Source organism: Hippoglossus hippoglossus, chromosome 19, assembly GCF_009819705.1.
Source record: "Hippoglossus hippoglossus isolate fHipHip1 chromosome 19, fHipHip1.pri, whole genome shotgun sequence".
NCBI lineage: Eukaryota > Metazoa > Chordata > Actinopteri > Pleuronectiformes > Pleuronectidae > Hippoglossus > Hippoglossus hippoglossus.
In genome coordinates, this window is record NC_047169.1 from 5,438,356 (window position 1) to 5,451,773 (window position 13,418).

General features: G+C 39.1%; 1 protein-coding gene across 1 annotated transcript; it reads left to right on the plus strand.

The window, feature by feature from the left end:
- Window positions 1-326: 326 nt before the first annotated feature.
- Window positions 327-13,367, plus strand: LOC117752777 (integrin alpha-D-like). Its single transcript, XM_034570397.1, has 31 exons — window positions 327-553; window positions 2,719-2,821; window positions 2,944-3,038; window positions 3,148-3,218; window positions 3,425-3,539; window positions 4,143-4,270; window positions 4,392-4,537; window positions 5,196-5,346; window positions 5,887-6,037; window positions 6,291-6,364; window positions 6,491-6,611; window positions 6,965-7,098; window positions 7,188-7,334; window positions 7,426-7,638; window positions 8,114-8,247; window positions 8,747-8,889; window positions 8,998-9,152; window positions 9,273-9,398; window positions 9,530-9,603; window positions 9,807-9,948; window positions 10,581-10,679; window positions 10,761-10,840; window positions 10,926-11,012; window positions 11,116-11,185; window positions 11,599-11,697; window positions 11,825-11,905; window positions 11,984-12,094; window positions 12,254-12,367; window positions 12,449-12,559; window positions 12,773-12,873; window positions 13,003-13,367. The coding sequence occupies exons 1-30, from the start codon at window positions 517-519 to the stop codon at window positions 12,869-12,871; spliced, it is 3,411 nt and encodes a 1,136-aa protein (XP_034426288.1). The 5' UTR covers window positions 327-516; the 3' UTR covers window positions 12,872-12,873; window positions 13,003-13,367.
- The last annotated feature ends 51 nt before the right edge of the window (window positions 13,368-13,418 follow it).

Below are 13,418 nucleotides of genomic sequence, written 5' to 3' on the forward strand. Positions count from 1 at the left end.
TGAATAAAGCTAAAGGAATACTGTAATATATATAAAGGTTTATGTATGAGAACAAGTTTAAGTACAGTGTTATTGTATGCCACGGATTACAGTCTTAACAGTAACCTTGAATTTAAAGTGACTTTATATATTTCTTGGTATAAATAAAACTCCTTCACATCTGTGTCTGCATCCACTTCCCCTTTTCCAGCAAAAAGTGCCACAACAGCCAACAAGAGCTGAAGTTAAGGTTTTATTCTACTGGTGTCTTTTTAAAACATGTTCTTAATCTCTTGAATCATAATAAAAAGCTGCCTGTGCTTCCTGCAAGTGATGACATATTGTGACTATAGCCCACATTAAACAGAAAGGGTTAGTATTGTGACCCCACCTACTTCGAGTTCCTCTAACCTCAACTTTTAAGCAGTCCTTTCACGATTTCTGCACACGCAGTAGTAGAAATAGTCACCTCTCTTCCACATACATTCATGTGAGCAAACCATCGCACTTTATGCATTTTTCCGACAGGATAACACAATGGCCTGGATATTTGCTGCTGCAGTATTCATGTCAGGTAAGAAAACTTGCAGGTTTTTCTCTTACATTGTCTTAAAAAAAAGTTTTTCTATATATTTGTGAGGCAGTAAAAATGTAATCTATTTTGTTTAGTGACATTTAAAGTGTTCCTGCAGAAATGCTAGTATTTGCCTTGTTTTAAAAACCACCAGAGCTAAAGGATGAATGAACAATAATAACAACATTTAGAAAATATAGACCACACCCCAGACAGACCCCAGTCTCCATATTGATCCCATTTCAACTGCTCATACTGGTAGATACATCGTTTTGACCATTTAGATTCATTGTGTTTGTTTAACAGCATCTATCATTCAAATGACCTGCGTGCATGTGCTACATGAATAGATCAGGTCGGCAAGAATCTGGAAAATAATCACAGGAACACATGAGAAGAGGCTAAACTATCATGGACCCACCCAGTTATTATCTATATCTGCTCGTCCTGTGCAGAGAGGAGACTGGAGACATTGCTCACCCCTGACTCCTCAATCTTTAGAGGCAGACATCCTGAATTAAAATGGTGTTTTACATTTACCTTTATCGTGTTGGCATCAGATACTGGTAGTGGACCACGACCGAGGTGGCAGCTGATGATGGATCCTAATGGCGGCAGTGGACAATAACTGTGGACTATAGTGGCATCCGATCTTGATGGTGGATCATGATCTTGCTGGCTGCTGACCATGGACTATGATTGCAGCAGGACTGCTCGATACATAGTATTTCTCCTCAGACACTTGACCATTAATGACATTAATCCACCAATTCACTGACCTTCAGTTATACTTCAAAATGTTTACCCTAATCAATGCTGCTAAAACCTTTATCTTGATGTTCTCCTTTACACTTGACATCCATTGCACTTCTGTCCGTCCTGGGAGAGGGATCCCTCACATGTGGCTCTCTCTGAGGTTTCTACGTTCTTTTTTCCCTGTTAAAAGGGTTTTTAAGTAGTTTTTCCTTACTCTTGTTGAGGGTTAAGGGCAGAGGATGTCACACCATGTTAAAGCCCTATGAGACAAATTGTGATTTGTGAATATGGGCTATACAAATAAAATTTGATTGATTGATTGATTGATTTAAATTGACCATAAAAGAAGCTGGCTGCAAAAAAGCTATTAAAGCTATAAAAAGTCATCATAATGTGCATTTACTAAATGACTTGTGAAACATTCTACTTATCTATCTCCCACATCTATTTTGTGCTATGTGTGTGCTTATATGTGTTTACCCAGTGTAAGTTAGTATAAAGCTGGTTTTATTAAGTGGCTTAAAATACAACCAAGAGTGTCAGAAGAAATGAAAAGCAATACAAAGCAGCACTGGTGACAAGAAAAAGCAGAACCTCAGGTTTTTTATGCATAAATCTTTTATGCAAGATTCATGCAAATATACACATGATGTTCAGAACGTACAAGATACCAAAATAGCATTAAAGTCACAGACATCAGACACGTGAGGTTCAACGTCATCTGTTCTCCTGCTGTTCACCATGAGAAAATCATTTGTCAGACGATTGAAGAGTTCGTATCATGTTGACCATTTTTGGAGAATCCAAAAAAGGAAAAAGAAGGCAAACTTCACAACAAAAAATCCCTCAATGTACAATAATAGCACGTATAGAAGGAAGTCGTGCTTGTTTCCATGTGAAGCACAACACTATCAGTATTTGATGGTGAAAAACAGTTTCTGCTGTTACAAATTACTCAGAAGTTAACAAAGAGGTAGTAGCTGTCTCATGAATGTGTAAATTATTTATCCTTTAGAGCCACTATATCTACCTGCAAGTTCTTACAAACATCTGTCACAGACGTGAACAGTAAAAAAACACAAACTTAGTTTCATTTTATGAAGAATCTTCACCGCAGATAAACCAGGTGGGATGAACACATAGTTTTCTAAATTCACTGTTTGAGGAAGTCCTTCTTAAATTTAAGTGAGTCTAGAGTTTGAAATGCTCTGACTTTGGTGCCCCCTAGTGGTGTTATCCAAACAGACAATGTGGTAACCCTCAGTTCACACCACTGTCAACTAAACACAAACTGAATGCCACACATGGAGTCTATAGATTTTCCTAGAGACAAAAATTCTGATGAGTTTTAAAGTTGTTATAACACTTCATCAAATATGATTCTGATCTTATCATTTCTCGTTTCTCAGTGTTGAATACGGCTCTATGTTTCAATATCGACCCCGTGGCTTGGAAGTCCTGGGACAACAGTGCCGCAGGGTTTGGCTACCAGGTGGTGCAAAGACAGTCAGAGTAAGTCAGTCGCACGCCTCACACCTGCAATAACATATGGCATTTCTTGATAGAAGAAAACAGCTGCACGGCGCTGACGAGACTGATTCTGTTACATATTTCTCTGGGTTTTATTTCCTCAGCGTGCTCATCAGCGCTCCCCTTGAACAGTATTCACAATTGGGAAGGGGGAAAATATACAAGTGCACTACAACCTGCAGAAGTCTGCCATTTGAAGGTAGGCGGCTGTTAACGTCTCCAGAGAAAGACCAGAAACAGGTATTTTGACACCAAGCATTCGTATCATATGAGCATCGTAACACAAGTGTTCAATGTTTTCTATGCAGCGCCAGAATTTGCAGTCAACATGTCCCTTGGTTTGACAATGACAAATGACCCCATCTCACGAAGCACTATGGTGAGTTGTTAAACTTCACAGATTTCCAGAACATAGTTAAAATCAATATAGAGATCAGTCAAAAGTCCAATTAAACATTTGATATGTTCACTTCTTATCACTTTCTTATCGCCTTGCAGCTTGAAAAACGATTGTTTTGAGGGACGACTACACAATCAAATAGTCCGCTAATTCAATCAGGATGATATGATCTTGTCTCTTTTCAGGCATGTGGCCCAACCATCCCAAAGGATTGCAAAAGTATCACCATGTACAGCGGCGCATGCTTCCAGATCGACCGGGGTGATCGGTTTGGATCCGCGGTGCCGCCGTCCTCTCCAGGTGAGTTTGTGAAAATGTCCCATGATACAGGTAACGTTGGGAATTACCTGCTGATATTGCCACTACTCAAGAAAAATCGTATCAAGACAAAACAGACAAAAAAGACGTATCAAGACAAAACAGACGAGAAGAGAGGGAGACTCAACCGCGGAGAGGAGGCACGGCACATTTGGCCGAGACGAGGAGTGACAACATGGAAGAAAGTGAAGAATCAGCCAACATCGCTGAAAACGTCCACGACGAAGCAGAACAAAAACACATTCCCCATCCGTGGTGTTATTTAAGTGAAGAGTTCTTCATTCAAAACATTGTAAACTTTTCCTCCTGAACATTTATTCATGCTCACAAATGTTTTCTTGCTTTTTATTAGATTCTTTTTTATCTTATTTGAAGTGAGAGTAGTTTAAGTCAAATAGTCTCAGTTTGCTTAGCTGTTGGAAATGACGTTCAGAGGGGCGGACTAGATGGCTGCAGTGTAGCTCATAAACCCTGCCTCCTCCATGTTAACAGACAGGACAAAGTACACATCAAATAGATTTTTGTCAAAGATGTGCTATGTGGATTTTAACAAATGATTCAGATTCTGGCCCGTGTCTTTGACAGAGTGCAGAGCCGAAGCAGATATTGCTTTTCTCTTGGATGGTTCAGGCAGCGTAAACCCTGGAGATTTTCAAACAATGAAGAATTTTGTGAAAATGCTGGTACGCCCATTTGTGGGAAAAGATACACAGGTATGTTATTGCACACACTCAGAGAATTCACTGAAAGATCAAATTCTACAGTTTGTCACTGCCTCCATGACTGTTAGATATTATTTGTATTGTTCTTCTTCTTCTTCTTCTCTCTTTGCAGTTTGCTGTTGTCCAGTTCTCTTATGATGTCACTGTTGAATTGAACTTTCGTGACTTTTTCTCATCTGGACGATGGCAGTCGAAAATCGATGGAATAGGACGAAAAGGCAGCACAACTAACACAGCTAGATCCATCCAATATGTGGTGTAGGTGCTGATGTAATGCTGATGTGATAATGTATATGAAATGGTGGTTTAATTTTTGACACAGTAGCAGTTAACACACTTTTGAGGGTGTAGTTTGTGGTGTTGTGTGTGTTGTTTGTCTACCGTGTTGTGGACGAGACAAACCCCAAACTGAGCTAGACATAAAAATAGGGCTTGACAATATGACCAAAACTTATACCAAACTTTCCACATCAATATCGATAATTATCACAATAAATGTCACATTTAAATTTCTTTTAAGAGTAAAAACAGTTTTTTGCTCCTAAGAGAGGGTTGTGGTTTTAAACAAACTTGATAAACAACACAACATTTTTCAATGTATGTGTTATACCTCCTCAATTTGCACAATGTATAAGCAATATAGTGACTGAACATTTGTTATATTGCTATTGATGGAAATTATATTGCAATAATTATTGATATTGTTTAATTTTCCAGCCCTACATAAAAATATTTAGATTTATATTGTTGGATAAATGGTAAAGCTAAATGTGGGAAATGAAGTCAGTTGCATAATGAACATATTTTCCAAACATACATAAAATGCAGATTTCCCGAGATGAAATTGTTATGTTATGTTATTGACCAAAGAAATGGACAAACGTGTATTGAAATTATATTGTTTTTGTTTTGGCAGCCAAAATGTTTTCACATCAGCAGGAGGTTCTAGACCAAACGTGAAGAAGATCCTGATCGTCATTACTGATGGAGAATCTAGTGACAGCCAAAACTTGCCAAATGCAATAAGCTTAGCTGAGAATGCAAAGATTGTTCGATTTGCTATTGGGGTAAGTTCAGTTCATTCCAATGAGCAAAATGTGTTTTCCAAAAAAGGCATTGTTTGTGTTTTTACCATACATGCAGACATACAGTTACATGATACTACCCTGTGGATTTTAAGTGAAATTTCATAAATAAGAAGTTTACAATCCTTCACCACATCTCATTAACACCAATTTTTAAAATCTCTGCTCTTGCTGCCTTCAGAATTGATTTTGAAAAAAGTTTATTGGTTTAAAAATCTCTTAAACCTATATATGTGGATATCAAACTCACGACCTACCTTTTTAGTCAGACTATTCATTCAATTTTACTTATTAAGCTCCCTCTTAATTTGTCATTTTTACAGATATATCTTTTCATTCTTTGTTATTTTTGTATTCAAATAATTACTCTCTTATTTACCTCCTCTAAATTTGTTTACATAAATACCTTTCTTTTTAACTCTGGTTTCGTGATGAGTGCAGGTGGATAAACTATCTATGAACGAGTACAAAAATCAACTCAACTTGATCAGCATTAAAACTATTTTCTCAACATGCCTCTAGGTGGGGAGAGCGTTCTCAACCACACAGGCAAAAAAGGAACTGGACTCTATTGCATCTTCGCTCTCGACAAATCACGTGTTTCGAGTAGGGAGCTTTGACGCACTTGATGCAATAACGAAGAATTTGCAGGACAAAATCTTCTCTATTGAGGGTACGGATGTAAACTTACAGCTTAAAATCCCATTTACGTTCTCAGTTGACAAATATTTGCGTTGATGTTGTTTATTGAGCTCCTTTCATGATGCACATCTAGTTCTTATGTTGTGTTTTCAAACACTGAAATAATAATTATATTATAATAAGTTGAGCTTGTTTTAACGAGCTTGCCACTGTAAATCCATTCAACAACAGCGGGTATGTAACTGTGGGATTCAGCTCAGTGCTCATTTCTTTTGCTGTTTCAGGATCTCAGTCCACTGGAGAGACACTGAAAATGGAAATGGCTCAGGCGGGATTCAGTGTGGCTTATGTGCCAGGGGTAATAATAATGAAAGACACCGACACCTGCCTTTGTGATAGAAAGGCTACACACAGGCGACATGTTTTGACTCTATAATGCATTTAACTTTCGCTTTTGTGGGCTGATTGTGGTTCTGAATTACAGGGAATTCAAATGGGCACTGTTGGCGCCAACCAGTGGAAAGGAGGCTACATGGAATACACATTATCAGGCCAGAAGCTGAGTTCATATGAGCCTTTGTCCATGTTACAAGACAGTTATCTGGGTAAGAATTTTACAGTAATAACAAACTAATACACAAGTGATTAGTACTTTTCTACTGTGACCCTCCCTCCAACGCTAACGACACGAATTGAGCAAAAAAAGGTAAAAAGGAAAATGAAAAACAAGAAGTCGGAAAGTACTGTACATGCAAGGGTCATGTGAGTAAAACATGTTCACATGTCATACATGAAGCTCCAAAAATCACCAAAGTTACATTTAAAGGTAAATTAGAAACCCTTCAAAGAAAAGAAAAACACTACACCCACTACTAAAGTTAGTTAGTTTTTATAAATGACTCTTTTGTCAAGTGTAGCTAAACCTTTGGATGTTTTGATTTATTTGCTTTGATTTCAGGTTACTCCATGACTATCGCAAAAACCAGACAAGGCCAATTGACAATTGTTGGCGCTCCGAGATATCAACACAGAGGACTTGTGATGGCAGTTTGTGGACAGATCAATCAAAAGATTGATCCCTTCCCATGGCAGGTGCGTGGTTTCTGATCGGATATATAGACAATAAACGTGTACATAGATCTGGAATAAATACTCTTGTTTTCTTCTTGTTTCTTAAACAGTTTCAGACTGGTGAATATTTTGGGGCAGAGGTTCGTGCCATGGATGTGAACGATGACGGATACACTGACCTAATCCTCATATCTGCCCCTATGTACAAGGAAGCTGATAGAGAGGGAAGAGTTTACGTTTGCGGTTTAGCTCGTTTGGTAAGTGACCATTTCTTCTAGTGCCATTAAATTTTATTTTTTTTCTTGACATACAGGCAAACGTTGACTCTCCTCCATATATTTTGAACAGAGGGTCGAGTGTCACTTCGAATCTCCGTTAGTGCTGAGAGGGGATGAGTCCGACCAGGCGAGGTTTGGCTCTTCTCTCGCTGTGCTGCCTGATCTCAACGCAGATGACCTCAGGGAGGTGGCAGTTGGTGCACCTCTGGAGAACGGTGGTCAAGGCAGCATCTACATATTCCACGGCGAAGGAGGAAGCACAGTCAGTTCGACTTACTCACAGGTGAGTAGGCTCAAAAAAAAATTAAATGTCCCCCTCGGGTGAAAATCATAAAAACATATTCATATGTCAGGGTTTGACATGATCAAAGACAAGAGTTTTTCCACCATAAGGCTGCAGTAAACAAATGCCAGTTGGAAAAATATGGATACAGCCGGGGTTTGTGATGTCACAAACCTAAGAAACTAATACTGTCAACTTGTGGGTGGGGCCAAGCAGCTGGAAAAGGCTCTTCACCTGCAGGTGGCGCTGTGAGGGTTGGGTTATTGGGGGCAGGGCCTGGGCCATAAGGTGTAGAGTTAAGTTGTTTCAAGGCCGTGAGGCGAATTTTTTCATGTCAAACCTTTTGAATATGTTATTATGAAGAACAAAGAAGAGTTTAAGGGGAATTAAATGGGACTGTAACAAATTCAGTCTGTGAGGCCTAATTCTTTTCGATAGATTAACATGTTTTATCTAAAATACTTAAATTCCACAGAAAATTGCTGCCTCTGAAGTCCGGCAACAACTTAGATTCTTCGGTATGTCAATCAGTGACTCGTCTTTTGACCGCAGTGGCGACAGTCTGCCTGACTTAGCAGTGGGGTCAAAGGGCACAGTTGTCTTACTCAGGTTTGTACAAGATTCTACTGTCTGTCATTATAACAGTCCTTTGTTAACCTACTAATTTTGTTCATTTGTAAACTTATAATTTATAAGCTTACAATTATATAAAAATATAATTTATAGCATAGACTGTATAGATGGAAGATTTGTTAGCTCCCAAAACTGAAGCCAAAGCTTCTTGATTACCACCTGGTGGCTGGATGCAGTATATGTCATAAACCTTTACTTGAAAAGTTTACGAACTTTTTTTGTCTCAACAGTGTCACAGCTCTTGTCAATCAGATTTATTTTTGTCTTGAAATTAGTTCACCTCCTCCTCCATGTTCGTTGATAGGACATGGCCCAAATTAAACAGTCAGAGTGCACGTCAAATAATGTTTTCTCACATTATTCGTTAGATCTTATCACACTGATGTTTTTCCAAGTGTTCGTTTTTAATATTTTGTTGATTTGATGCTATGAAAACGTGGTGGTCCTCATTTTTTTCTGCTCTAACCATTTGCAGGTCAAAGCCTGTGGTAATGGTAGAGGCTACGATGTCGTTCAACCCAAACCAGGTCCCTACAAAAAACCCAAACTGCCAGAACCCACTGGAGAACACAGCTGAAATCTGCTTTACCATGACCAAACTTTCTACAGTTTCCACAGGTTACTCATTCCTCTCACTTTTCTTGAACCACAGAGCCACTGTCTATCTGTTGAAATACATGTCCGTGTACATGAGTAATATGTAGATTCAACCGTCATTCATTCCAGCTGGAGCAAAGATCAATTATACTTTAACACTGGATGCCACCCGCAAGGTCCCAAACAACAGAGCTTACATCAAGGACAAACAACGAGAGAAGACCGGGTCAATTGAAGTTGACTTACGAAGGCCAAAATGCTTCCCAGTGAAATTCTTTATTCAGGTGAGTTGTTAACATCAGATTATATCACAACCCAAAGAGGTTTCCGTCTGAAAAACAAAACAAAACAAACTCACGGAGTTCAAACTAACGGTATTTCCCAACTGTGCCCTCCTCTCGCAGGCTTGTCCTCAGGATGCTCTCAATGCACTTAGAAATGAGCTCAGATTCACCTTTGACGGTATTCCCTCTACTACAAACCTTAAACCAAGTCTGGCCCAGCAGGCTCAAACTACCACTTATCATTCTGTAAGTGACCTTTAAACAAACTTGCAATAAATGTCGATTTAACTGAACAGAGTGAGTAAGTGAACAGCTTTAATTTGAACTTTTATGAATTCTTGTCATTGTCATGTTTTTCTTCATGCTCTCTTCCACAGTTGAAATTTGAGATCAACTGTGGCACTGACAACAAGTGTGTAGATAACCTGAAAGTGGATTTCAACTTCAACAGGTGAGAACCAAAAGTGAAGCCCAACCTATGGGTGTGGGCAAGGTTACATTTCTCTTCTCTTCAAGAACATGTCTGGCATAGTAGACTGTGAGCATCTAGCTGAGGGGATCGCTATAAAGTGCAGCCTCACCGAGCTGCTAGCACAAAAGGAGACTATTAGATTATTGTTTTTCTGTGCCTTCACCTTCCCTTTTCTCTGTCAGCTCCTCAGAGTTGAAGGTGGGCATTGATGAACTGTTGGACGTCACAGTATCAGTGGAGAACCGAGACGAAGACTCCTACAACAGCTACGTGAAACTTACGTACCCAGCTGGGCTCTCCTACAGGAAGTTCACAGGTTTGCAGGTAAGGGCTCATTCGTTTAACGGTCACTGCCGACATACTTCCAATGCGTCGTTGACATTGGTATGGTTGTTAAGCTGTACATCCACTAGAGGGCAGCACCGAGTCAAGAGTTTCAAATCTCTCCTCACAAAGTTCCGCCATTGCTGAAATGTCTTCCTCATGTCCTGTCTCGCTTAAACGATTGGCTACATTGCCCCCTATGATTACCGGTGGTACTGCTCCATTTTGTCTGTTTTATCAATATCCATAAACCTTCAGAAGATGTGCACAAAAACTAAATAAAGATTAAATGAATGCAGAATACGGACAAGGCTCCATTTTACGTATACATATCTAGCATTGAGCAAAAATTAGCCGTAAACCATTAGCATCTGATCTGTTATAATGGATTTCTTGACCATGTGTATCGGTCTTGATTAACAACAAAACATCTTTACTGCGCAGACTGGCTATTCTCAAAATTATGCCAAAATATCAAGATGGCAGCACCCTTACTTTTAGGTTCAGGGTATTTAAGGCTCATTCACGGGAGGAAGTGGAGACACATTGCTGATTTACAGATACAGTCTACCGCTCACACAGCAATTCAGCTTTAAATGTGCTGTTGTTTCATTGATTGCCTTTTAATGAAGGGAAGAATCGAGTGCAACTCCTTGGACAGTGAAGATGGCTTATCGCGAGGAATGACAACCTGCACTATTAACAACCCCATTTTCAAGAGCGACACTGAGGTTTGTGTTATTTGTAAACAGGCATCTCTTCCCATTGCTGCAGCAAAACGCAGAGACAATCTCACCCCTCTTTCATTACAGGCTTTGTTCACCGTCTCCTATGGGATCGAAAGCAACAGACGATTTGACAGGAAGATTTTTATCTCTGCAAATGCTTCCAGGTACTGTGCCTGTCTATAATGTTTAATATTCATATTACATCACTAATACATAATTCACAGAGTTAATTTCACTTCTCTCTTTTAGTGAGAATCAGGAACATTCCACTTCAAGTGAACTTTACCAAATGAAATGGTTGGACGTGAAGTACAGCATTTTGGTCACGATTGAAAGGTTTGGTGTTTTTATTTCCTGTGTTAGTCAAAGAAATCACATTAAAATATTAATAATTTCAAAGTGTACACTCTATTACCTGAAATTAAAACATCTGTTTCAGCTCCCTCAGCTACAACAACTTCACATCTGGAAAGAACGATGTGCTGAAACCTCACAAGCAGTCAATTGTGGTAAAGTATCTCCTCACATGATCATATCCTTCGCCGAGGCCCAACTGTCCCCTTATCAAACCAAATTTTAATTCACTAGATCCTAGATGTTTTAACTAGATCTGCACCAAATTACACACGCTCATCAATATCAGCCCCCTAAATGTGCCTGGTTTAGTTTCAAGATCCATGAAAATAAGGAAATTGTAGAAAATATTTCAATTTTAAAGATTAAAAAAGTATACACATCAAAATTGAATGGATCCTTTCACCAAGCTTCTTTCTCTTTTCTTGCGTAATCCTTCTAAATATCAAACAAACCCTGATGAAAACATAATCATCTTGGCTGAGTTTAATAACTTGTTCATCATCTGGATCCTGATGCTTGCTCAGCCTCTTCAGATCAATCCTTTCCTTTTCTCCTCTTCTGACAGGTCACAAACAACATCAGGGCGCTGAACTTCACGGTGGTGATCAAGGTGCCTGTCAAGCTCGGCGATAAAGACATCTGGGTGGATTCGAGCAGTTTGCAGGTGACGTTACTGATCCCAGAAAAGTCTCTCATGTCGCTGTTGCAGCCTCAAGAACGGGAGGGACGTGGTCACATGAGAACCACATCTGGTCGTCTGTTAAACCTGACGCAAACCTGTTCTATTCCAGATTCCAGACTGCCGAAGAGAAGCAGACGCAGAACGTACTGTCACAGACTTTGTTGCTATGATAAAGGAGAATAATGTAGTGGTGAGTATACTATCTACAATTGGGGATTCAAGTACTAACACAGTATTACAACTTCTGTCATCTCTTCCTCACCCACAGGACTGCTCTGTAGCCAGGTGCGGAGTGTTCAGGTGCAGTAGGTTCATGGGAAGACTGGAGAGTAAAAAGTACAAAATCTCTGCCAACATCAGCTCAGGATGGATAGAGCAGGTAACTGATGTTCATGTGTCACATTGTAACATGCATTTTGAAGTATTTTACAACTGGTGCTCATTCTAAAGTGGTAAAATTACAGTAATTTACTAAAGAAATTGAACGTCACCAAAGTTAACGTCGTTCTCATCACGAAGTCTTTCATTTTTAAAACAGATTGGACTCAACTCGGCAAAATTCCTCTTGACCAGCACGGCTAATCTGGAGTACGATACAAACCAGTACATCTTCTTTTCTACGGGGTCTCATAACAAGCCTCCGATTCACAAGGTGATTCCACATTCTATTTATTTTACTTGTCTTTCAAATAAGCTTGATTTTGATCCACCTTCATGTCATTTCATGTCTCAGATTGAAGCTGAGATAGAAGTGTATCCACAACCAGATTTCACCAAAGAAATCGTGGGGGGATCGCTGGGAGGGTTAGCTCTGCTGGCTCTACTCACTGCTGGCCTGTATAAGGTGAGACTCTCAAAATATATACATTATTTTAGTTTATTATACAGCCTTATGGAGTCAATGAACGGTGTTCCACCCCCAATAAAAGTAAATGAACACTATCCTTTCATTTTTGAACTATTCAGCAGTTATTCTCTTCTTTCCCTTCATGTATGACGGAGCTTTAATGCAGGATCGAAATGTTTTAATGTCACTTTCTTTCTTTTCTTCTGTCAGGCTGGATTTTTCAACAGTAAATACAAAGAAATGATGAATGAGGCAGAAGAAGCAGCAGAACCAGGGGCTAATGAAGCTGCAGCCACACCAGAACAATAAACATCACTGGCACTAGAATGGTAGAGGACATATACCACTGCCAAGCCCCAACAGTCCTCTTACATCCAATCAAGCCGCACCAATTTGTTTATTATTCTTGCAAACTATCTGTGTTCCTTTGTGTTTTTTAGGTGGAAGTGAAAAAAACACAATGCACTTGGATCTGCTGGCTTCTGCTTATCATCAAAACTGCTACAATAAAATATGCTTAGGAGCAGCTTCTCTTGCTAAACTGAATTGCTTTTTTTTCTGAATGAACGTAAATAAACATTTGTTTTATGCTTCATTAATATTTATTTCATGACTCAATATGACTTTTATAATGTGACTCAAAGAAAATAGGCATGGTTTGATGGAACAGACAATAAATACTCTACCTCATTCAGCTGGATTAACACATTTTGAAAAAATTTGCATTTTGCAGTACAATTTGTCTACAGATTTCTTACAGTAAAATACCTTCTGTTAGGTATATAAACATTTGATTGGAAGTGCCTCATGGTGTATTCTCTTTTGTTTGACCTGAGTATTGTCAGTGCATTTACAG

Coding starts and splice junctions, on each gene's coding strand:
- LOC117752777 (XM_034570397.1), top strand. CDS start 517: ATGGCCTGGATATTTGCTGCTGCAGTATTCATGTCAG. Junction 9,604..9,806: donor GTGGATTTCAACTTCAACAG/GTGAGAACCAAA, acceptor TTTCTCTGTCAG/CTCCTCAGAGTTGAAGGTGG. Junction 10,841..10,925: donor ATCTCTGCAAATGCTTCCAG/GTACTGTGCCTG, acceptor TCTCTCTTTTAG/TGAGAATCAGGAACATTCCA.